The sequence below is a fragment of the Carya illinoinensis genome, chromosome 5, assembly GCF_018687715.1.
Source record: "Carya illinoinensis cultivar Pawnee chromosome 5, C.illinoinensisPawnee_v1, whole genome shotgun sequence".
Taxonomy (NCBI): Eukaryota; Viridiplantae; Streptophyta; class Magnoliopsida; order Fagales; family Juglandaceae; genus Carya; species Carya illinoinensis.
The window spans coordinates 29,337,163-29,364,204 of NC_056756.1; the positions used below are offsets into that span (position 1 = coordinate 29,337,163).

At 36.5% G+C, this 27,042-nt stretch overlaps 1 protein-coding gene across 4 annotated transcripts; it reads left to right on the top strand.

Annotated features, from left to right (window-relative positions):
- The first annotated feature begins 4,401 nt into the window (after positions 1 to 4,401).
- On the top strand, positions 4,402 to 9,362 carry LOC122309986 (probable RNA helicase SDE3). 4 transcript variants are annotated; one of them, XM_043123839.1, is made up of 5 exons: positions 4,402 to 4,581; positions 5,208 to 5,616; positions 5,866 to 6,225; positions 7,515 to 7,736; positions 8,166 to 9,362. In XM_043123839.1, exons 2-5 carry the CDS (start codon positions 5,260 to 5,262, stop codon positions 9,102 to 9,104), a joined length of 1,878 nt encoding a protein of 625 aa, XP_042979773.1. In that variant the 5' UTR covers positions 4,402 to 4,581; positions 5,208 to 5,259; the 3' UTR covers positions 9,105 to 9,362. The 4 variants fall into 4 exon arrangements, with proteins under 4 accessions (XP_042979773.1, XP_042979775.1, XP_042979771.1 ...); XM_043123841.1 differs by having other exon boundaries at positions 5,208 to 6,225; positions 8,166 to 8,654; positions 8,749 to 8,945; XM_043123837.1 differs by having other exon boundaries at positions 5,208 to 6,225.
- Positions 9,363 to 27,042: the final 17,680 nt, after the last annotated feature.

Here is a 27,042-nt window from a genome sequence, read left to right on the forward strand (position 1 = left end):
TTAAAAGCATAAACTTGGCAAGCCAGCATTGATTACAAGTGTAGAAGATTAACCCTTCATTTGATTCTGAAGACATTTATAGCAGGAGCTCAGATAAACGTTTGTTTGCAGCTGATCTACAAAGTATTATCTAAATTATCTTCGTTATACGTTTGTAGTGTAACTCCTAGTCTCCTACGACACTCATTTCCAAGATTATATAGCAGCTAACATATTCAATTCCCTATACATACTTTATTGATTATTTTGGTTTGACTATAAGTTCGTATTATAAAGTGCTAAAAAGAATTGTGTTATGGCCCTTCCTCCACTCTGTTTATATTGTGCTATGACTATACGAAGCAATCTCAATTATTTTGGTAGATTGTTATCTAAAATATATTAAATAGAATACTATGATTCATGCTTTTCTAAATTTAACTGTTTTTCTCTACTTGAAATGCACTCTATAACTTTCTAAATGCCAAATTGCCAATGTATTTCAAGTTAAATACTTTCCTAAATTTTAATCCAATTTTATACAACTAAATTGTTTTTCTCCTCTTCAAATGCATTCTATAACTTCCTAAATGCCAAATTGTCAATGGCACAAGTTGAATATTTTCCTAAATTTTAATCACATTTTAAAAACACTAAATTGTTTTTCCTCGTTATATGCATTCTATAATTTTATAAACTACTATATTCCTAAGGCCATTTCAAACAATTTCATAAACTATTATGCATTTCAACTAGAGTTTCTAGGCTTGATTTAGCTATCGCATTGAGCAGGAGACATATCTTAGCAAACATAAATCCATAGACTAATTCGAGGGACAATTCATGCAAGAAAAATTAAAACAAAGAAGAAAGTACATGATAGATAGATATAGAGTAACAACCTTAGTTTTTACGTGGGGGAACCTAGACCACAATGTAAATGGAGATTTGCACCACGGTAACAACTAACGACGACGGTAGGCTTAGTGGTGAGAGGGTTGGTCTCAGGCTTTGGGGAGTCCAACAGAGGGGAGGCGTCAGAGCTATTAGGATTTCAAATTTGGGAGAAGACATCGGAGGGGCTTTGGTTTCAGGTCTTGGGATGGAGTGACGGTATCTCAATGGTGAGGTTACAGCCACGAATCCAAGGGATGGAGGCAACGGTGGCAACGATGGCTCAATGGTGACGCTCTAGGCCTTGGGGAGTCGATGTGTTTCTGATTTGTGAAAGGGTGGAGTCGTAGATAGGAGGGATGAAGGGAATGGAAAGGAGGGAGGGAGTGAGGAGATCTAAGATTAGTCGACGTGTTTCTGATTTGTGAAGGAAGGTGGAGTCATGGACAGAAGGGAGGGAGATTTACGTTTAATTTAATTTAATTTTTTTTTGTAGTTAATTTAATTTAATTTCTTTATGTAGTTAATTTTTTTTTTTTTTTTTTTTTTTTTTTAGTTTAAAACACAATATTCCCCCTCATCAATAATCATATGCACACGAGATATCGGAGCCCCAATAGATGGTTTGAACCGGTTCACAGGGAGTCAATATATGTGCTTTACTACCACTAAGACATTGAAAATTTAATGATATATATATATATATATTTATAACTTATTTTGTTATAAGCAGAAGCGTCAATATATAATGCGTATTAACCTTTTATAAATTTGATCATTTATAACATTCAAAATAAATATTAAAATAATATTAATAATAACTATAATATGTAACTATTTTAAAAATATATATCCAACATAATCTGAATGGATTTTTGCTTGATCAAACTTGAAAATCACTTTTTTCAAGAGGAAATCATTTCATCTCTGAAAAATGCTTGGCCACTAATGGGTGATCTCCAGGCATTTCTTCGATTACTTTTTATTTTTTTATTTAGCGATTAAACAAAAGCTTTTAAATAATATTGTGATTTTTTTAAAAAAAAAAATCTAAGTACATAAAAAAATGCATGAAAAAATTGAAGTACATTGGACACATTCTCGTGGCCTGTTTGGATTGTACGAGTGTTTCATCTCATCTCATCTTATTATTATAATTCTTTTAAATTTCTACATAATATATAATAGACAATTCAACTTTTTCAAATTTTAAAATAATAATAATATTAAAAAATAATATTTTAAAAATATTTTATTTGAGTTTCAACTTTTATCTCAATTCATCTTATTTCAACTCACTATTTATACTGTTACTCCCATATGGAAAATGCTACTTAACCTTTTCAATATGAGAAATGCTAAAACTCTCAAATTCGGGAGGTTTTTTTTTTTAACCGAATTTATTTTTTTTATTTTTAGTTAGTGATTATTTAAATTTTTTTAAGTGATGTTGGGAATTTTTTTTTTTTTTAAAATTAAGAATATAAAAAAATTAATAAACAAATGAAAAAAAAAAAAAAAAGTTCTCATTGGGTAATTTTTTCGGTGGCTTTTTTGGGTAGCCGTAGTTTTATTCTTTCAATATTACCGCTTGTAGTTACTAATAGAATATGTTAATTTTTTTAATTTTACTTAATGATTAAGTAATAATTATTAATAAAGTTATATATTTTTTTATTTTAATAATTAAAGAGGTTAAAAAGATATTTAAAAATAATAAAACTATAAATAAAGTACACATTTGTGTTAGGGGTGTGCATCCGGACCGGATTTTTTATCCGGTCCGGTCCGGAAATCCGGATCCGAGTGAATCCGGGCGGATTATCGCCTGGATTACTCCCGGGCGGATTTATAAAACACGGATCCGGTTGTAAAACCCAATAATCCGTAACCGGGTTACAGATCCGCATGGTTTTATTTTTGCCGAAAATGATACCGTTTCGGTCTCTTTGATTTCTTTTCCTCTCAACTCTCTCGAAGGCTCAAACGGATTGTTAAGCCTCACTCAACTTCAGTCTTCTCTCAACCCTAGCCGTGCCGTCTCTCATAGCTGTCTCTCAATTCTCTCGAAGCATACGGTATGTTAATCTCTCTTTCTCTATCTCTCTCTCGGTTTGGTTGGTTTTTTTTTTTTTCTGGGTTTGTATTGGATTTTTACTTAGGTTTGTATTGGATTTTTTTTTTTTCTCGGTTTGGTTGGATTTGATTTTTCATGCTTTTTGGTATATCTGTCTCTACCTCTCTCTCGGTTTAGTTAGATTTTTTTTATGGGTTTGTATTATTTGATTTTCGCTTCTGTTTGGGTTTGGGTTTGATTTTCTGGATTATGTACAAGAAAGTTGATTGATGTGGCTTCTTTCGGATTCATGATCCAGTGGTTGGATTTCATTTGCCTTCGACAAGGTTTGCTGAGCCCAATTATTTGTAATTTCTTTTTGGTGTTCTTAAATCCTTTTTTTTTTAATGGGACAGAAACAAAACTCACATAGTTGTCTCTTGTGAGCATTTCTGGATTTTCCTTTCAGAATTGAAAGAGTTTCAATTCAAAAAATCTGTCCTTTCTTGTCTCTCAAAACCCTATTAGATTATGACTGTCCTTTGCAACTTTCGGCACTTATGCAAGATCCTGATCTTCACCCCCACCATCCTGCCCACATCTTTGACCACTGTTTTGACCCTTTTTTATCTAAATTATTTTTTGAACTGTTAGTTTCTAGGGTTATGCTTACAAACCATTCTAAATTATTTTTTGAACTGTTAGTTTCGAGCTGTCTTCAACATTTGTTGGATACAAATCACATACTAAATGCTAGCTGAATCAGAAATTGTCCATGACATTTCAGAAAGTTGCTTTCTCCTTCGTGCATTATAAATACGTGAAATTTTTAGAAAATTCTTTTAAAGTGTTTTAATTATTTTTTTAAAAATAATCTGGGCAATTTAAATATGAGATCAGATTTTTTTTTTAAAAAAAAGAGGTATAATTTCTTTTTAAAGTAATAAAGATATTTTTAGAATTTTTAATTTTTTTTTTTTTACAAAACCCAGATGGAATCCGGGTATAACCCGGATATCGTGGATTGATGAAAAAAAAAAAAACCGGATATCTGGTTACAATCTCCGCCCAGATTAAGTCCGGGTTCAATCCGGGCAGATAACCGCTCGGATTGTGAAATCCGGATCCGGTTATGGCCGGATACCCGGATCTGGATCTGGATGCACGCCCCTAATTTGTGCTGGTAGTGATGCTCTCACCTTTTAAAATAGGACGGTCCTAGAGGCACGTTGGCTCCTGCTAAGAGTCACCGTCAGCTAAAATTTTTTTTTTTCAGATTTTTTTTAATATTTTTAATATTTTAAAGAAATAAAAACTTTATAATAATATTAATCAATTTTTTCTTAACCATTAAGGATTAAAAAAAAAAAAAAAAAGGAAGTGGGGGGGGGGGGCGGCGGACCAAAGCATTTTCCTTTAAAATATAGATACATTAAAAAAGAAAAATTCAAGAACTGATCGCTATAAAGCATGCAGAGTACCATGAAAATAAAAGGAAGTATCTTCGGACACAAGGTTCTTTGAAATTCTCTGAATACTTTTTGGCCTCCGTTCTTTGTTTGAGTTCTCAGTGAGCTTCAGGATCATCAAGTCAGTGTCTCCCTTGTAACAACAAGCTAGTCAGGGCTCAATCTTTGGCTCGCGAACTCCAGGTAATTTCTAGACCCTGCCATGCACCGTATGCCCCGTTTTCTCAGATTTTCGATTGCCTTTTCGGCCACCTGTTTGGTTTCTGGGAAAGTTTTAAAACAGTAATGAAAGTCTTGGCCGTTGCTAAATCTTTAATTGGGAAAAGCTTGAGAAGTCAAGATTAATCCCGATCACCCATTTATTTCTTGTTTTTGTTTTGGAGTTAAAAGTAAAATAAGAACTACAAATATTCTACATTTGTTTCCTTTACCTGTACTCACCTTTTTCCCTTCGTCCAAACACACACACACACGCACACTCTCTCGCTACGCACCCGCAAACACACTAAAAAGGATCTGCACGCTTGATATAGTCATGTCCAATATTATCTTTATTCCCGTATATTTGAAACGATCTGTCTGACTCTCTTCTATTGCTATTTTAATTTGAGAAATACTTTATTAGCGAGTGGATCTCTTTCTTTCATCACTATTAATAGTAGCAAATTTAAAATAACAGGATGCTAACTATTTTGAACTTGATGCATCAAAAAGAACTATGTTGGACGTGATAAACATTAATCTCTCATATGCTAGGTTAGGTTGTGAATTTCATGTTTAATGTTCTGAAATTTGTTCCATTTTCTCAGCAATCAGACAGTTTTTACTGGTTTCCCTTCGTTTTGATACCAGAAGTACGATATGTCTCTGTTTGTAGCATTCTTGCGTTTCATTCTTTGTTGCCATACAGAACATTTTGTTGATGGTGACGAATATGATGACACTACCTCGAGGAACATCCATTCAGTATATAAATCAATTCTAAGAACCAGAACCACATCGTACCCTGATAATGACCCACTTTTACCAAATTCAGCGCCTAGTCCTTCATTAAATCAAGCCAAAGTCGCAGTAGATTCACGGATAAGAAATTCATTGATAATCAAGCAGCCATATGTTCAGGAATCTTCCCAAAGGACTAACGAAATTTCTCCAAACTTTAAAAATTCAGTGCAACCACCTTCATTTTCTTATACTGATCCTCACTCTTCTTCCAACCTGCCCCCATTTTCTTCCATTTTCTCTTCGGTTCCCCAAAATCCCCCAAAATCTTCTTCTAAGTCATCTGCATCATCCCATAAAGGACCTCCATCTCCAACTGGGCCATCTTCATCTTCCCCTAAGCCCCCTCCAACCTCTAAGCCAGTCATATATCCAACTACATCTCATGCATTAAGTGAAGAAAGAAAAACGAGTTATATATTAAAAGAGGGTGCAACATCATTATTTGCAAGTTCTATATCCAATCTGCCCCCATCCTCTTCCAGCTCCTCTCCAGTTCTCCCTAATCCTCCAAAATCTTCTCCTAAGCCATCTGCATCTTCCCTAAAATGGCCTCCTCCATCTGGGCCATCTTCATCTTCCGCTGTGCCCCCTCCAACCTTTAAGCCAGTTCTATGTCCAACTACTACTTCTCCTGGAAATGAAGAAAGAAAACAGAGTTATATATTGGAAAAGGGTACATCACCTATATTTGCAATTCCTGAGTACATCAAACGGCAGATCAAGGAGAAAATCGTGCCTGAAATTCTGAGGCAGCCTTTGTCTCCTTCAACGTATAAGGCTTACTTTACTGCTCTGTTATATGCTGAGGATTTCTACTTGGAGGTACTCATAACAGCCCTATATATATATATATATATATATTGCTGTTTTAAGGTAGCTTAATTGTAAAGCAAATAACTCGGTATATATCAAACCTCGTGTATTGTCCACTTTGAAATCTTGCTTAATGCTAAAGTTTTTAGTTAATTTTAATAATTCATGATTTTCTTATTATTTCCTGCTGCTGAAAGTTCTAGTGAAAACTAAAAATTAGGGATATCATGTCCTTTTATGGTAGTTAGCACTCGTACTGTACTTTGTTAATAATTAGGGATGGAGTAGGTTGGTTATTATAATGGTCAACTCATCTTGTTAGGAATCACCCGATAAATTTCAGTGGTCCTTCTTTATCAGTTTAAATTCAAAAAAGTATTGATAACCATATACCCACATTGAAATTTGAAATATTTGCAATACTGAAAATTTATGAAAACTTAATAAGGATAGTTTTGCTCCCTCTCAAAATTTTCTATTATATGATAAACAATTTTTAAAACTTCGTAACTATATAATAAAAAAAATATCGAAATTTTTAAAACTTCGTAACTATATAATAAAAAAAATATCGAAACAATTTTGGTTGTATTTCAATGCAAATACTGCAAGGAACAGAAAAGATGCAGTGAACACTAGTAAGAGATCTCCTCACTAGAGACAAGTAGAAATGACACAAGAACCACTTAAAAAACCAGTTTTGATTGAACCTCAATGTTGGCATGTCAACAAGGTCATTATAGTTCACCTAAGTCAATAAAATAAGACATATATGTTGTATGGTTATGTTATTCCCTTTATATATATATATATAGGATTTTAGTTCTGTTGTGCATATTTATCATATTCAGTGCTTTCCATGGTGTGAGAGAAGGGCTTATATTCCTGCCAATATCAATAATTCATGAAGTGGCTTTGTTGTCAAAACTGAACTAGCTTGTTAATTCTCATTCATTGAATCAATCATACAACACTCTGTCTGATGGTTGGCAAAAATCAATGTTTTTGTACCATATAGTTGTAGTTACCGTTAGAACCACAACTTATTTTGTGCCCCCAATGTTCTATCTTTTGTATAGGTGAGTGTGGCAAGTGACATGAGCCAAGTTCCTTTTTTAAACGGAAAAAAAAAAAAAAAAAAAAAAAAAAAAAAAGCTGTTCTTAAATTAAGGGAGTGTTTTACATTCTTGTTTGCAGAAATCTCTTGTATAATTATAAGCTATATTATTTTCTTCTCTGGTGTTTTGTGATGGAGGAATGCTATTCATTTCTTAACTTGATGCTTTTATTCGAATTAGAAATGGAGTGATTTCCTCTTGAAGAATGTGACTTTGGAGTTCCAAGAAGCAGTAATCTATAAAGAATCAACCAAGGACAAAAATCTTAGTGGAAATCTTAAGAACAAGAATAAAACATTTGTAGTTTTTGAGATTGATTCTATTCCTGAGAGGCGGCCATTCCTTTTATCGAGGGACTTGGTCTATGCACGACCTTCGGGTACAGAGATTGAGCCCTTTCAGGTAAGCTTTCTGATCTTCCATTAACTTATGCTTGATAAAGTCATGAAATTTAGCTTGTGGATGAAGCACATGGGTATTTTTTGCATATTATTTTGGTAGCAAGGATATGTATGCAAAGAATCAAGACAATAATAAAAATAATACCCTTTAGAAAAAACAGATAGAAGCATATTTTTTTCCTTGCCATGATTCATAATGTTATTTTGGTCTTTATCTTAGTTATTGTAACATGATTTATCTTGGTTATCTGAATGTTATTATTTTATTCCTTTTTATCTTAGGGATATAATCATAACTTCCTATAGTTTTCACTATCAATTTGACTGAAATAGTGGAATAGCACAAGCAATCTAAACATTGAAAGCTGACCAAAGCACGAGTTGGTTCTTCCATATTGTCTATAATACTGATGTTCTAAATGGAAAACAGGGTTTTGTCTGTCGTGTGGTGAAGAGCACTCGCGTATTAGTGGACTTTGGAGACAATTTTCATTCTCAACACTATGCTTCTAGAAAATACGACATCAGCTTCTCTTCCAGTAGAGTGCGCCTAAAGAGGGCTCATGAAGCAGTTGAAACTGCATCAAATCCTTTAATCCAGAACTTCCTCTTTCCTGAATATTGTGTATCCCGAAAGGACAACCTTAACCCACCCAGTCTGCTTCGTGCCAATCATAAAGTTAGTAAAAACGAGGTCTCTACGATTCGTCACATTTCAAGCTTGCGGGGATCACCACCATATCTTCTCAGTGGCCCCCGCTGTGTAGTCACTGCAATGGATCCAGAAAAACTATCAAGTACTGGAATTGTTGTTCAAGAAGCAGTATGTGAAATATATCGGATCTCTCCTGAGTGTCGAATTCTTATATGTGCACCCTCAAACAGCACATGTGACGCGCTGACCAGAAGTTTGAAAAAGGTAATTTTAGAATCGGATATTTTTCGAGCCAATGCTGCATTTCGCGAGATGGATGGGGTACCTGCTGACATTCTTTTTTCATGTCCTATAAAAGGGGAATGTTTTACGTGTCCTTCATTACAACAACTTCGGAAATTCAGGGTAATTTTGTCAACTTTCGTTAGTAGCTTTCGATTACACAATGAAGGCATACCTGCTGGGCATTTCAGTCACATTTTTCTAGTAGATGCCTCATTGGCGATGGAGCCGGAGGCATTGATACCTTTGGCTAATTTCGCTACTGACAAAACAGTAGTTATAGTTACCGGCACATCCACAAGTCATTCAGCTCGGGCCCGCTCTGACATTGCAAGGAAATATGGATTGGGGGAGTCACTATTTGATGGACTTTATGAAAATAGTTTTTATAGCAAATTCAATCCCATGTTCATCACGCAGTTGGCGCAGTAGTCCTTTATCTTTAATTTCGACTGTTCCTTCGTAAACAGCAATATGCATTTGTACATATGCTGCTACGTTAAGTTGTTGTCTACTTGTGTGTTTTGATGCTGCTTTATCATCCTAGTTGTATGTATAAGTGCAAACATCTCTCCTAGAAGTTCAGTGATGATTTCCTTCTCTCTTTCTAGCATCATTTCCTTTTGTTCACTACTTAAAAGAAATGCACATGATCATGCAAAAGCAACAGTTGCAAGAAATTCCATTTGATATAGTGTTTGATTGTGGCATTTATTCACATCCTAGGAACAACCAATCCTGATCAATTGAAACCTTGACTGCCTCCTTCCAGTAACTTGTTCACAAAATCGAGTTTGGCCCCAACCATTTTTACTCCTATATGTGGTAAGGGTTGCTTAGCTGGTATATTTGAATCTTCTCTATTGCGATTACACTGGCACCAAGCAAAAGAGGATCTCATCTCATATAAACATTGACTTCCCCATATTCCAAAATGGAATCAACTCACTTCAATTTGAAGAAATATTGAGATGAAAACTATCTCACTTGTTGAGATAGAGAGTATGTATATTATTGACATATATATATGCTTTACAAGCTATCATTGTATACAATCTAATATCTATGGTAACATCTAGCTAATTACAATTTGCTATACAAGGAAACTATACACAAATAAAGCAATTAAGAAAATGCTACAATAAGGGAGAAAAATATGCTTGACAGCTAACAATATACATCTCAACTAATCTGGCTTGATTCTAGGCTTGATACTTGGAGACATCTCGTACCACTTGCTGATTTGATACTATTCCTTATATTCCCCCTCAAATTTGGCTATGGAAGAGAGCATAGTCTAAGTTTGTGTCTCAGCTGCTTAAATTGTGGCTTAAGAAGAGGTTTGGTGAAGATGTCAACGACTTGATTGGTGGAGTTAACAAACTTTGTTTCAAGTGACTCGAGAGCTACTCTTTCTCTGACATAATGATAATCAGGCTCTATATGCTTGGTTCAAGCATGTAGAACATGATTCATTGCCATGTACAGTGCCTTAAGTTGTCACTATGTAGTGATGGAACTTTGTTTAAAGGAATGCCAAGATCTTTGAGAAGTAGGGACAACCATGTTAACTCTGCTGTAGTAGAGGTCATAGCCCTGTACTTAGCTTCTGCACTTGATATTGACACTATAGGTTGTTCTTTTGTACTCCAAGATATACAATTACCTCCAAGAAAGATGCAAAAACCTATTGTAGACCTTCGTGCAGTTGAGCAGCCAGCCCAATCTGCATCTAAAAAAAATATAAATCAAGAGAGTTATTGGACAGAATTCTGGTACCAAGAGTTGCAATCCCTTGTAGATATCTTAAGATTCACTTTACAAGCTAAAAAAATGGGCCATTGTTGGAGCTTGCATAAACTGGCAAACATAGTTCACACTGTGGGAAATATCAGGTCTTGTAAAAGTGAGGTATTGCGGACCTCCTACAAGACTTCTATAGGTTTTGACATCAATAAATAATTCCTGGTAACTAGATTTATGTTGCGCTTTTGCTGGCATTGGAGTTGACAATGGCTTGCTCACATGCATATTGTCTCGAGTGAGGAGGTCCACAATGTACCTATGCTATGATAGAAATAGGTTAGAACCTCAATACCCAGAAAATGATGAAGGAACCCGAGGTCTTTAATCGAGAACTGATTACTGAGTTTTGTGATTAACCACTGAATTCTTTGTGGGGATTCACATGTCACCACCATATCATCCTCATAAAGTAGTAGGATTAGCACCCCATGTTCTAAGTGTGAAACAAATAAACTAGGATATGCTACACTTGAGTAAAAACCGAGTTGAAGGAGGTAATCACTTAGCCTGTCAAACTATGATCTAGGGGCCTGTTTAAGGCCATCCAAAGCTCTTTGTAATTTGCATACATGCATTGGATTATCCTTTTTGATATATTCTGGAGGTTGGTGCATAAAAATAGGTTTGTTAAGATAGCCATGTAGGAAGACATTCTTAAATCTAGTTAATGAAGTGGCCAATTTTTAATTGTAGCAGTTGTAAGAACAACTCTAATGGTAGCAGACCATGCAACAGGAGAGAACGTCTCTGAAAAATCCATACCATCCACTTGACTGAACCCCTTTGCAACCAACTGAGCTTTGAGTTTAGCCTTGGAGGCTTGTCCCTGATTTGGTGCTTTGGACCTAGTTGAATTTCCTTGAGCAAAACCTTGTCCCTTGAAAGTGAGGGGACCATTTTGTTTCTTGTTCTTGTAAGACTTTTGTCTATAGAACACCATTGATGTAGGAGGGGCATCAAGTTTGTACCTGTCAACATAGCTTTCAAGTAATGTTACGACCTTAGAGTATGAAGGGACAGGGGGCCTCATCATTGTGTTTGTGAAGATCTCAAAATCCTTGCCAAGGCCATTGAGGAGTCACCAAGACTTTTTGTGATTAGAAACTGGCTTGCCAATAGCTACTAGCTTATCACAAATGGTCTTGAATTTTCTCAGATAATCACTTGAGGAATCAGATCCTTTAGTGATGGAAGTGAGCCTTTGCTTAAGAGCAAGATCTCGATCTAAAGATACTCTTGCAAATGCATGAACAAGAGCATTCTAGACTTCAAATGTAGTTTTTAAACCTACTACAATGCCTAGAACCTCTTCTGAAAGGGTTGCTGTTAGCCAACCTTTTACCAACCTATTAGACCTTCTCCATTTCTGATAGAGTAGATTTGGCTGAGAGATGGAGGATTCATCAAGAATGATTTTTGGTGGTGCATGAATTTCACTCATGATGAAGCCTTGGAGGTCATAACTCTCAAGGATATTCAACATTTGGGTTTTCCATAAGAGAAAATTGTTGGAATTAAGTTTGAGAGAAACATAGTTTAAAACATTTTGTAAAACTGGATATGGGTAGGGATCTGAGTTATTATAAGACACAAAAGATGATGAAGTCATTTCTAAAACAAGTGAAAGAAGAAAAAAACACCACTCTCTTTCAACAAGTTGTGGCTCTTGATACCATGTAAAAATATTGAGATGAAAACTATCTCATGTGTTGAGATAGAGAGTATGTATATTATTGACATATATAGATGCTTTACAAGTTGTCTCAGAGTATACAATCTATTATCTATGGTAACATTTAGCTAATTACAATCTACTATACAAGAAAACTATACACAAATAAAGCAATTAAGAAAATACTACAATAAGGGAGAAAAATATGCTTGACAGCTGACTATATACATCTCAACTAATCTGGCTTGATTCTAGGCTTGATACTTGGAGACATCTCGTGCCACTTGCTGATTTGAAGCTATTCCTTATACAATTTTGCTTGTAAGATTGCCCCAGCTTCATCAGTTGAAGTAACAAGCATCTACAATTGAGCAATTCTCTCATAAAGTGATAGAACAAGCATACAATTTAATAATATAGAGAATTAAAATGTAAATCCAAGTCGTAAATATATAAATGCCAAAGAATTGGTTTTTTTTTACTCTTGATATTATCGAAACTGAAAAGCAATTTCTTCTAATTATTGTTGCATGCATCTTCACCAAGGTATTGTATTTATACTGTATCCAGCTTAAAACAACCATCAATAAAGTAGAACAATATGAAATTGAAGGATTTTGTTGAAATTTTCCTTAATAAAAATATAATAGCTTGTCTATAAGTATAAAATTTAAAGAAAATAGGATAAAATCCTATCTTTAACTATGGACCTATCCTATTACACAAAGGTACTAGTTTCATCCCATACGAATGTCAAGATGGAGAATTACTTTCGAGAATTGGTGTGTACTGAGATAGGTTCGAATAAATCTCACAGCAAACCATAAGATATGTATAATGACCATCAATATCGATTTCTTCACCTAATGATGTAGATGAAAAGAAATTGGCACGAGGTATTAGGATAAATTGTGTCTAGATAATTTGTGTAGCCCTCCTATAACATACTCCTATTGTTAGGGATAAAAATCGCCTAACAGGTCAGAATGGGAAAAATAATTATCTCTGACCCACGACAATGATGTGGGTCTTGATGATGCAGTCTGGAACCAACGATGGTGGTTTGGGGGCATTAGTACAGTGCCTATTTGTACATGAATAGCAGTAAATGATAAATGAATACAGAAAATATAAAAAGAGAATAAGACACATGGATTTACATGGCTCAGCATAAAATCTATGTCCAAGGGTCATTTGGAGAGCAAATCAACTATAATGAGAGTATTTTACAATCTCTCACATCTCACTATACAATGGGGGTTAGTGATTTTAGCCTAGAGTAGATCATATCTCTAGAGTCTCTCATAATAAGGTTGAAGAAGCCCTCTCAGTGATCCAGCCAAAGTTGCCCAAGAGCCTCTCTCTCTCTCTCTCTCTCTCTCTCTCTCTCTCTCTCTCTCTCTCTCTCATCAGATTTCATATCCTAGATCGTCCCCCCTTTCTTTGAGTAGGAAAGTCCCATTTATTGAGACCTTGTTGATGAGAAATGTTTTCTTTATGTCACGTCACTATCAACTTTTGCGTATCTGACTTCATTTCCTTAGCCCTGATGTTTTGCCTTACCTTGCCCCCCTTTCCTTTCATTTCCCTCCTACTTTTGATGAGGGCCACCCAATGGATTGGGTCTGGAATGCTATTTTGGGCATGGTCCTTTTACCCCCAACAATTATTAGCACAATTCTGATAAGTCTCAATCTGGTTGAGATTTGAACGTGTTGCGACATAGCAGGAAACTTTTTTTTTATTATAGATCTTTAAATTTTCAAGTGTTCTTCTTTGGGATAATTCTTTTTATAACTATTTAGGCAAATCATAACAATGTAAACATGCACATTTGCATAGTGAACAAGACACGACTTGCAAAACATATTATGCATAACATTAGACCATTTAAGTTCATTATTCACAAAATATTACATTATATGCTTACTAGGATTAGAAATTAACATTTTATATAGTCCATTACACAAAATACTAGTTATAGATCTCCCTACGGTCCCTACCTCCATGGGGGTTGCATATCAATGTTTTAATTTTAGTTCCACTCCAGTTGGAATGGCAGTAAGTTTTCTAACTGGCACCACTATGTGGGATATTTCATTCTAGATAGAATTTTGACCATTTCATTTTGTTTTGGTCCATTCCGACTAGAATGGGCATTTCAGTTTGAAATATGCATCAATGACATTTTTGTAAATTTATTAAATAGTGAGGGACAAACTTATAATTTCACGATTAGTTTTCTCCCACCATCTTCTATGCAAAATCCAAAACCCTAAAATCAAAACCTCAAAACAAACATGGATGTTGCTCCATTAGTTTGCTCCACGTCCATAGTCTCCTCAGTTGCAACTCGTGTTGCTCTGCAATTCACCTCGGACGTCCACCTTCGCACTCCACTGCCCACTCCATGCTGCAAGTATACTGCATAACTGTATAAGCCCCATATATATACCATATGTTGAGTAGTGGAAAGTCAAAACCGAAGAAGAGAAAATGGTTTCCCTATTTTTTTTTTTAAGTCTTATTTATGATTTTGGGAACATTTTTTGGAATCTATACATTATTTTGTGATTTAGATCAGTATTGTTGTTACTTAGGCCAATATTTTTTGTATTATTATTGTGAACTACTGTTGAAGTTCAATAGTAAAAAACTAAAATTTTTGTTATTTAGGTCAGTATTTGAATGCATACCATGATAATTGATAGTCTCATGCATTTATTATTATTATTATGATGTAATAAAAAAAATGACTAGTTTTCAATCAAATACTACTACATTTATGACACTCTTATGAGATAAGAGGATCTAGCATAGACACATGTATGTGTAGTGCCAGGATAAGAAATAGTCCACAATGTGTCTATTGTAACAAAACCAAAAAAATAAAGGTGGTGGAGTTACTAAGTTGACGTATCATCTAGTTGGGATTTTAGGTGATATAGAAGCATGTAGAAAGGAGAAGGAGAAAGAATGTGGAGATCCAACGAGGTCAAATAGGTTTGTTGCTTCAAGAAAAGCTCTTAGGTCTCATCCATCCACAAAAAGCGCTATATGTTCAAAGGTAATTATTGACAAAGCAAAAATGTTTGTAGCAAATTGGTAGTATAATACTATTCTACCTTTCAATATAACTCAATCCAAGTTTTATCAACCAGCTATAGATGTCATATTTTTTGTTGGGCTAGGATTCAAGGTTCTTCCTTATATGAGTTTAGAGGAAATCTATTGGAATTCTATAAATGAGATTTAGAATTATCTCTTAGATATTAAAAAGTTTTGGAAGGAGAGTGGTTGCACAAATCAGAACCAGCAACCAATAATCAACTTTCTAATTTATTTTCCAAAGGGTTCAAAGATTTAGAAACATTATTTAACATTTATGATAAAGTTGTATGAGAAGTTCGAATTAAGAATATTGTGTAGTTCATCACAGACGATGATCCAGTTATAAGGTTGTATAAAAAAGTTACAACAGAAGTATGGCTCTTCTTTTGGTCTCCTTGTATAGCTCATTGTATAGATTTGATATTGGAGAATTCGTTTAATCCTAGTCATTTTCTTATTATTGATTAAACTATAAAAAATGCAAGGAAGATAACGAAATTCATTTATAATCATGCTTGTGTTTTTGGCCTTGATGAAAAGATTTCACCAAAGGTCGTGATTTTTGTCACCTTGCAATCACAAGGTTTACAACAAATTTTTTAAGAATCCAATGCTTACTTTTGTTTAAGAAAAAGCCTAGAAAAATGTTTACTTATGATAAATGGATTGCATCAAGTCATTCTAAAAGTAACTTACGAAAGGAGATAGCTAGAATCATTCTAGAAGATAACAAGTTTTGGGCTTCATGTTAGTTTATTGTAAAAATCAGTGAGCCTTTGGTTAGAGTTCTATGACTTGTCGACGAGGAATATAAACCTACAATGTGATCAATATGATGCAATGGAGAGAGCATAACTCATTTTGTTGGTGCTATTTTGATGAGCATCTATCTTAAATGTTGAACTCTATGGCTCAATGCTTGGTGTCATCACAATTTCTGTTTTTGCAAGCCTAAAACGTGTTAAGTTGTTCCTGTATTAATAAATTTTATTGTTAGCCCTTTAAGTTATTAGTTCAGGAATACTTCATTTCCCAACTTCATCTCAGTATAAGGGTGTCCACTATCTTTCCCGATATAATCTCTCCTATTGTGCCATTCCTATGTTTGACTTCAAGATGTTATTGTTGAAAGAATCGATCATTTTTCAGTTTCCTTCAAAATCAAATATGCAAGCTCTGAACATGTTTTCAATCAGTTAAATAGATCATCTAATTGACCATTCGCTTGTGTATGGAAAATTTTGTTGAAATCCAACATTATTTTTAAGGAATCTTGCAAAAGCATCAGAATCTTGAAATGAATTAGGGTCTTTGTGTGGCACCCCATTCCTCATGAAGGTACAGGCAAGGACTCGTGGTGCTAAGGAAGCTGACCAATGATCAACACCCAAGAGGGAATTGAACTAGGCATTTAATTTTTCATAAGGAAATAAACGCGTAAGATACTTTTCTATGTAATTGCAACAAAAAAAATTAAGTAGGATAGGTTGTGGTGACAACGTTAATTATTAAGTATCAAAAACTTGATTATCAACTTGTTGTTGCGATTTTTCTTGTCTCTCCCCTTCTCTCTCTAAACTCTCTCCCTTCTCTCTAAACTACCCTCCAAACTCCAGAGCCTTGACAGGGGTGGGAGCTTCGGCTCCCCCCCTCCCCCCTTCCCTTCTCTTCCCTTCCCCCTCCCTTTCTCTTTTCATTTTCTGCACTTCGTGTTTTTCATTTTCGTTTTAGTGTTGTGTTTCAGGAAAATAAGGGTGGAGTGCCAACTGGGTCTTTCCAGCTGTCGAACGCCAACACGCGCCCCACCAGGATGTTGGCCAACAGCTGATCTTCAAGACCACCTAATGCGGAGCCAAATGGCGTGGAGCGTAGCCCGCACACGGGGGACGAAGTCTTGGATCGCACCAGAGCATGGCCGCCACACGCTACCGAGGAGTCACTTGCCGACTCAAAACTTGGCTTTTCTGGGACCTCAGACTCCGGGATATCATAGACTGACCATCGGCTCTCCTCCAAGAGTAGTTTTGCTATGCACGTACCACTGCCTCTGTGTTTCATCCCTCCGTTCCAGAGATGTTTTTGGTTTCATTCTTTATCCTTGTTTTAACCGAGCGGGGGTGATGAGTTGTTTGATCGGTCACAATTTGGGGCTAGTGCTAGTCAAGAGTGGCGGACGATATTACAGCCGGTGGACCGAACGCGAGTTGGGTACTCATGCTGTTCCTAGGCTCATGATGTCGATGCCTGCGGTGGGTGTGCCGTCGGGCTCTTGCCGGTGCTTGGGTTTTCGATTGTTTTGTAGTGTAGTATTATGTAGTTTTATTAGTAATGTTGTAACAATAGGCTATTAGACTTAGTGTCCATAGCAGTACTACCCCATACTCCGCCTTTTTAGGGAGATGGAGGGGCCTTGTCACTCTGTTTATATAGAGTGCGCTCTCTCTCTTCGGAGAGTGTTAGAAGTTAAGACAATATTCGTCACTTTGTGTGCAGGGATGCTCTAGAGCAGATGGGTAGGTTGGCTTATAGTCTGGATTTTCCTATATTGATAAGTCACATTTGTAATTTCGACATGATGAATGAATTCACCATTTCAAAAAAAAAAAAAAAGTATCAGAAACTTAACTTCACAACAAAAGGGCCTCCTCCCCCTTCATTAGTTCTCGACATTTTACATCATCCAATTATGCATAAAGTTTGTTGCCTTAAAGTGGCGAATCGATTACAAGCAGTCACCACACTTAGGATTGTACATTCTAACAAAAGGTACAAGGTAACTAAGGCGGCTTTGGGTCCCTGTACTCAGGACTCAAGCGGGTTCGACTCTTCTTCCTCGAGGATCCCCAGGATCTGGATCTACATCAAAATCTATGGTTGTAAGAATGAACCATATGTAGGTTAGATGGCTATGACAAGACTACTGATGATTGATAATGCTACCAAAGATGCTATGAACACTTTCATCAAAATATTGGACAGACACGTATATGCTTGGTGAGGAATCACCCCCACTCTTACAGCTATGTGGATCCTCAAACATGGTAAGGAATTACTCTATTAGATAACACATATCCATATATAGGCATGGTGAGGAATCACCATCTAGGGACGTTGCCCTTTTGTTTATGCAATATTGAAATACATTAGTATTAGTATGGTGATGAATAATCCATCTCCAATATAAGTATAAAACCTAGTAAAAGCTAGTATTAGGATTGTTTCAGCCTAGTAACATTCATCTCCTACATGTGTGTTCATAACATAGATATTCGTCATACAAACTTCTTACACAGAGATATTTGTTGCACTGGGGATGTTTCTACCTAGCCAACTAACTCGAGAACACCGACACATGCTACGCTGGGGGATCCTAAATCCCAACTATTAGGTGAGGCCGATCATGACACCACTCCACCCCAATCCCCCTGAGGCTTTGTCCTTCTCGTGTGAAGCCTGTAGGAACCGGGAATGGTTCAGAGAACTCTATGTCCCGTCCCATGATTATAGACTTATGCTACTGACTTCTCACACAGAGATAGACATTCTCACACACAGATATTGGGTTCCCACATAGGGATTCATAGTCATTTATCGAAAAAAGTTAACATATTAAATATTCCAATAATTGGAAATTAGTGTGTAAATATAGACATAAACATAATGGTTGAAATACTTATTCATGCTTTTAGAATAGGGTAGAAAAGTTACAGAGATAATGCAATGTCTCCTTCAACATTTACCCCCATATTACCTAACACTGTCTTAGAAACTAACCTACATTCCTACATCGGAAGTCCCCTCATCACCTCTCTGCTCCTTGCTTTTCAAAGCAGTTGACTTCATGAGCTCTTGGTGAATAAAGTCTTAAATGTGAGATCTCATCCCACGTCCAGGTCCCTTAAATATGGTGGGATTGTCAGATTTCCTTTATAATGCATCTCTAACTCCAGGTATGCTTGGATAGGAGTCCTTCAGTTTTGATTGTCACACTACAAGATGACAGAGACAAATGGCTAGGGCATGATTTGTACATTCCTACGGCCTGCCAACTCCTCAGTCCTTCCTTAAATGAGGGTTCTTCATGTGGTGTCAAGCCATACTTCAAAGTCTAGACAACACAACCTGCCATGCCTTCACCTTTCGTGTAGACAAGCTGTGACATACATTCTAACCATCAAGCAGAAGGAAGAAGAGAGTCTGAAGGCATATCTCACTTGGTTCAACAAGGAACGATTAACCATTGATGATCAAGACGAAAAAATCACACCGACAACCTTTCTAGGGGGCGTATGGCCTTGAAGCCATTCATGGAGGAGTTGGCACGAAAGCTCCATCGACATTGAGAGAGTTCATAGATAGAGCCAATGAATTTTTCAATGCCGAAGACATGCTTCAAGCCTTAATCACACCACAAAAAGGGAAGTTGAAGGAAGTAGGTAAAGACCTCAAACATCAAGTAAGAGAAGAGTCTCGAAGAAACTTGGGCAAAACCAACACGACAAAAAATGAGAAGGGGGTGCACCCATTAGGAATGCGGTCCGAGATTTGTTCACAACAGTCAGAAGGACAGTCACGAGACTAGGAGGGCGACGATCAGGTGAGAGAGGACGTCATTTTTTTCAGCTACCACAAGTCGAATAGTCACTGGACGGAAGGCTATTACACAATGAAGAGAAGAGTCAAAAGTTGCATGGAAGTGGAGGGTTGGAACAATTGATTGCAGAACATTCAAAACTTGCAAACTATGTGTTGAGCGAAGAGCAGGGCGAGATTGAAATACTTGTCGAAGTAGGAGTCCTAAAAGGTGGCTTGCTAGAACCAAAACCGTATTGTCGCACCCTTGGCCGGTATTCACAAGATAGCAGGAGGGCTTGTTGGAGGAGGGGCCTCCACATCCAGTGGGAAAGTGCATGCTTGCAAGGCAAGATACGAGTAAGTATACATGACAAATAGACCCCCCAAATTGCCAATGAGTGGGGACTCAATGAGCAACTCCTTTGGGGAGGAAGATTGAGAAGGAGTCCTATATCCAAATGAAGATGCACTGGTGGTAATGTTGTTATTTGTAAAGTACACTACTAGAAGGATTTTGATTGACAATAGGAGCTCGACCGATATCCTCTTTTGGGATGCATTCTCTAAAATGGATACTAATCCTAGTAGATTGGGACCATTACCCACACCATTGAAGGAATTATCTAGAGATACAGTGTAACCCCTGGGTGAAATAAGCTTACCAGTCACAGCTGGGGAACGAGGACACACCACTACCATGATTACCAATTTCCTAGTAGCTAGAGCCCCCTCATTTTACAATGCCATATTGGGGCACCCGACCTTGAACATCAACAATGCCATCAATTCAACCTATCATTTAAGGATGAAAGCTTCAACAAATGCGATAGTAGGAGAGTCTGAGGTGAGCAAGCCCTAGCACGAGAGTACTATGTATAAGAACTCAAGATGGGAGGAGCAGATATCTGAGCGTTGGAAAATCAAAGTTAGGATGAGGCCCCACCCCCACTGCCAATCCTCCTTAACCATGACATAGAAGCACTGGATGAAGAAAACTTGCAATAAGCAGAGCCAAACGAGCCACTAGAGCTATTGACATTGTACACAGAATAATCAGAAACAACAAACTAATTTGGACCAGGCTCTAACGTGAGATTCAAGAGTACTAAAGTAGCTCTTGGTTGAACATAGAGACGTGTTTGCATGGGGCCACAAAGATTACGCATAATAGACAATGCAGTCATTGAACATCTCCTCTGTCTCGATCTCGGAAGTAAGAAGGTCTGCCAGAGGAAAAGATCCCTCATTAAGGAGAAATATGTGGTCATAGCCGAAGAAGTCGATCGCCTGCTCGCTGCAAGATTCATTAGAGAAGCCCACTATCCCGAGTGGCTATCTAATGTCATGCTAGTGAAGAAAGCCAACGACAAATTAAGAATGTGTGTGGAATTTACCAACCTAAACAAAGCCTGCCCAAAGGATAGCTTCCCCTTGCCACGCATTGACTTGATCATTGATTCCATGGCGGGGCACTGCATGCTAAATTTCTTGGACACCTACACGTGGTATAACCAAATATGAATGAATGCGACTAATAAGGAGAAGACCATGCTCATAATAGATTGGAGATTGTACTGCTACTAAGTGATGTTTTTTGGGTTAAAGAATGTCGGTGAAAAATACCAAAGGCTCATGAATGGAATGTTTAAAAGAAAGATCGGACACAGTATGGAGGTATACGTTGACAACCTGCTAGTTAAAAGCAAAGAGCCATCCCAACACTTGGAGGGTTTGAGGGAAGCCTTCGATGTACTGTGACAATACAAAATGAAGCTAAACCTAACCAAGTGCGCCTTCAGTGTATTTATGGGTTTCATAGTGTCTGAGAGAGGGATAAAAGCCAGTGTGGAGAAAATTAAAGCAATCATGGATATGAAGCCCCTCAAAACATTGGCAAGACATAAAGGCTGACTAGCAGAGTGGCAATACTGAACAGATTTGTATTCAAATCCATAAATAAGTGGCTACCATTAATTAGGGTCTTGTGCAAAGTACATATGTGGAATGACGACTGTGATCAGGCATTTCAAGCATTGAAGCAATGCCTATCTAGCCCACCACTGCTAAGCCAACTCGAGCGACGATTGGCAGTATCACCACAAGCTGTGTCGACAACCTTGGTCAAAGAAGAGGGGGCAACTCAGAGTCTAGTATACTACACGAGTCATGCCCTACGAGGGGCAGAGTCAAGATACCCTCAAATGAAGATGCTAGCTTTTGCATTGGTAACAGCCACTACGAGCATCCCATCAAGGTCTTGACAAAAATCCCCCTAAAAAGGGTATGGCAAAGGCCAAATGCTTCCGAATGCCTAGTTGAGTTAGTCATTTTAGCTTAGTGAGTTTGAAATCGATTACCTACCGAGACATGCGGTGAAGGGCCAAGCACTAGCATACGTTATCGCCAAACTTACTAACTTCCATAAAGAAGTGTCGACCACTCCGGTTGGGAAACCTTTGTAGGTCTTCGTCGATGGCTCATCCTATTACACTGGTGAGGGAGTAAGGGTCAACATAGTAAGCAACTTCGGACAAGAACACTATTACATGGCAAACTTACTTTTAGAACCACCAACAATGAAGTCAAGTTTGAAGTGTTGGTAGTGGGACACTTGATAGCAGAGGCATTGGGAGACATTGAGGTCGAGGTGAGAGCAGACTCCTAAGTGGTAGTTAACCAAGTATTGGGAGAATACATGGCAAGAGCTGAGAAGTTGAAAAAGTATTTCCAATTGGTATGGGAGAAATGTGAAAAATTTTGTTATTTTAGCACAGAGCAAATACCAAGAGAAGATAACAACGTCGCGAACAAATTGGCACAGATAGCTTCAAGAATGGAGGAGTTCACCTTGCCATAGGAAATGGTAAGCAAAGTGATGGAAGTCCCAACTGTCAGTGCTGAAGTCACCGAAGGAAGACTGGGAGAATCAGAGTGGGCTCAAGAGGTGGTACGGTACCTGGATACCAGAGAGCTCCCAGCAAAAAAGAAAAAGGTGAGGAAGATCAAAATAAAGGCTACGTAGTTCACTGAAACCAATGGAGTCCTCAATCAGCGGGGTTTCTCAACCCCCATACTAAGTTGCATCTCTCCAAAGGAAGCTCAATATGTCATAGTAGAAATACATAGAGTGTGCATGAATCACACTGGAGGGAAAGCCTTGGTGAGAATGGTTGTAAGAGCGGGTTACTATTGGCCCCGTGTCGTTAAGGATGAAAAAGAGTTTGTTAAGAAGTGCGTGAAATGTTAGGTATTCACCCCGATATTGTGACAGCCCAGATTTCCATTTAGGATCGAACGGACATTTGAAGCATCGGAACATGCAACACAAGATTACCTGCCTCCGTTCATGACATATAAGATGTAATGTTCCTAACATGTACCTAGCATTATACAATATTCGCAGTGGATAATTTTTTTTTCTTGAGTAACACTATGCACCAAACTTATAATATCCCAAATAGTTAAATCGTAATCCAAGCATACTTAATAAAATAAACATCCACAATTTCAGTACGAGTCTTAGAAGACTGTAGTCTAAAAAACATGGGGGATCAGACTCCATATTTACATTACCAAAAAAAAACTATTGAGGAAGTTCGTCGAGTAACTCTTGTAACTCGACTAATGAGGCCTAAATACTGTCCAAAAACTAACTATGAAAGCTATAAGCTCAGTGTCGCGTCAACAGCGTCTAGTCAACCTCCTCCAGTCTACCAATATCCACTCCCTGCTCTGATCCTGATACATTGCCTACCATTCGAGGGGAATGGTAGTTGGGATTACCACGGTGAGATTTGATTACAAATCTCAGTAAGTTAACTACCACATAGGTTAATGATGCATGCATGACAGTAAAAGCATGAATGCATAATTAAAGTCGTAAGTAAGCATAGCATAACTTGACATATAGCATGACATAACTGACATAAACTAAACTAAAATGTGAACTGAACTTGACTTAACCAGACATGAACTTGAACTTAGAACTGAACTTTACTTGATATGACATGAACTTGAACTCAAAACATAACATGGATTAACAACATAACATGAACGTGAACTTGAAACGTAACATAGACTTAAAACATATCATGAATGTGAACATACATAACATAAACTTGAACTTGAACTTAACATAAACCTGAGCATAACATGACATAAACGTGAACTTGAGATATAATGTGAACGTGAATATAACATAACATGAACATGAACTTGAACATAACATGTACGTAAACATAACGTAACATAACATGAACTTAATATGAAACTTGACTTAATGTGGACTTGATCGGAAACTTATTGTTATCTCATGGGGTCACCATGATTGCTTATTCTTATCTCATGGGGTTACCATGATTGTGTATTCTTATCTCATGATGTTACCATGATTGCTTATTCTTAACTTCTTGACATGAACTTGGACTTGAATTTTGACAATCAAAATGATTCCACCGGTCGTTTCGTTAGGCATAGTGAACAATCAGAATGATTCCGCCCAACAAATTCTATTAGAGATACTCAGACAATCAAAATAATTCCATCATGAGTATTTTAAATCATGTACCCTATCAATCAAAATGATTACACCAGGAGTACCTAGTAATACTCAGATAATCAGAATGATTCCATCACGAGTATTTTAAATAAGATACCCTAACAATCAGAATGATTACGCTAGGAGTATTTGCATAACTGAACTTAAACGGCATTTTGACAATCAAAATGATTTCGCCAAAAGTAGCTCGTGTGAATTACAAATGGAGATGCTCAGACAATCATAATGATTACATCGCGAGTATCCTAAACATAACCAACTTAAATGTAACTCGAAAGACATGATTTACTTGAGATGGAAACATTTCATAACATGACCAAACATGTAACATATATCATACTTAACATGACATACTTGCAATAGTGAATATTACATGATATGACATACATGTAACATATGGCATACTTAACTTGGCATACTTATAATATATAACAATACATGATAGAATAGATTGTGTAACAGATAAATATTCATGACAGAATAAATCATGCATAACAGATAAACATGTAATGACTTTGCATGACATATACGGTAACAAACATATATAAACTGTAGTTCCCTTAGCCATCATACATACACAGTAAACTGATAGTAAGTTAGAAGCTAACTTACCTCGTTTGTCGTGTTCAATGAAAAAAAAAGTACGAAACACGAAGAACTGTAAGAGGATATTCTAAAAGTTAGAAATTTAATTACTAACAATTAAAAATGTATAAAGGAGACAACTTAGAGTAAAATTACCATTTTACCCTCTACATGTGGAAAAATGATCATTTTACCCCTAACTTAAGGATTTCACATTCTACCTCCAAAAATTTTTAAAATTTACATTCCTCATGTAAATTTTGTCATAAACTCAAATATCAATTCAAAAAAATTTAAAACAAATCACAACTATGAAAAACACACTATGGCCGAAACATCCATAAAACATTTCTCTTGATTTTTGTTGCAATTCCTTCCAACTTCAAAAATCATGCTTAAACCAAAATTTTGCGGCAAAGATCTTCATATCCTAAGTTTAAAACCATACTTAAAATATCTATTTAAAAAAAGCTAATAATCAACACCAAACTTTTTTGTAAAAAGATCCAAACACTTGAATCACAAGCTTTCACCCTAAATCAAAACATCTTCAAGAATTCCAAAAAATCAAATCTTACTTCTAACATATTCATAACATCATCTTAAGATAAACCATGCTTTAAATCATCAAACTAAAGTTACCAAAATCACAAAATAACACTTGAATTTTTTTGGTTTTACACTTAGTCCAAAAACAGAAACTTTTTCCTCAACTAGCTTTGATAAATGTCTTGATCAATGGCTTACGAAGGTGAGATCTTCGAAATAAAGCATCACATGGTTTACAAATGTGTTCTAAAGAATATCCAACCATCAAACTTAAAATCACATGGCTAAAAAAATAAAACATGGATCTAATCCAAAAACATCAAATCTTAGGCCTAACCGAAATCCTCTTGTATAGAAAAATCATATCTTTGAAACTAATACTAAATATCTTCAAAATAACATCCTAATATGAAACTAAGAGACTTAGGATCATCATTTAAAAATATCAAAGCCTTTAGAGTAAAATCAAACCACAAAATATTCAAACTTTCTCCAAACAAAAACTGTTTTTCCACTTCCAGATTTCAAGTTTCTAGATCTAAGAAAATCTATCATCAAAAACTTTATTCATGCAAAAAAACCTAATTAAAACTCATAAACATATGCTAAAAACATTCCATAAAATTTTCGGACTAAGATATGTCCATTAGCCTGGTCAAAATTCCAAAACATAACATACTCTCTAGTTTCACGCCCAGAATGACTTTTCCATGGTTAAAAATACTTTTGACCAACCAAATTACCATGGAATGATACTAATAATATATCTACAGAAACTATACTCAAAGAGAAACAACTTTTATGAAAGAGTCATTATGTGAAAATACTTATAAAGGGTCAAAACTCTCCATGTAAAAAGACTCAAAAATCTGCTCGAGAGAGCTCTTTTGGGTTTCTCTCTAAGAACGGGGTGAAGAAGTGATTAAAGAGAAAGAAGTGTGTCTTGCACGACTCTAGAATTCTGGAGGGGGAAGATATGGGCTTGAATGACCCTTGAATGGAGGTGGCTATGTAACATAAAGTGGAGAATAATAGTGAGGGGAAAGGACTGCCTGCAGAAGCTATGAGGTATGGAGGTTGATGCGGTGGATTTCTCCCTCACATCAAGGCACTATTGGGTGCAGCCAAAGGCAGTGGATGGTCTACATGTGGGGGAGGAAACTTCTTCAAGAAACTTTGCCAAGATGGCCAGATTCGTGGGCCTTGGTGGGCCTCAACCAAGTGAGCTTCAATTTGGGGTTTAAAGGGAGTTTGGTTAAGGTTTAAGATGCTATCAAACCCAAATCCAATTTTTCTTGGCCCAATCAAATTTTCAAGGTTTAAAAGGTAGGATAATAATTTCATAACAAGGATTTGAGAAGTTAATAGCATGTGGAAGTGATTTAATCAAGGGATTATACACAATACTAGAAATTGGATCAAAAAAGGTTTGAAGGCCAATTTAGGGTTTGGGGAAACCGTTTAGGGTTTCAATTTCAACCAAGCTTTTGAGGTTTCAATTGGATTCCAACCAT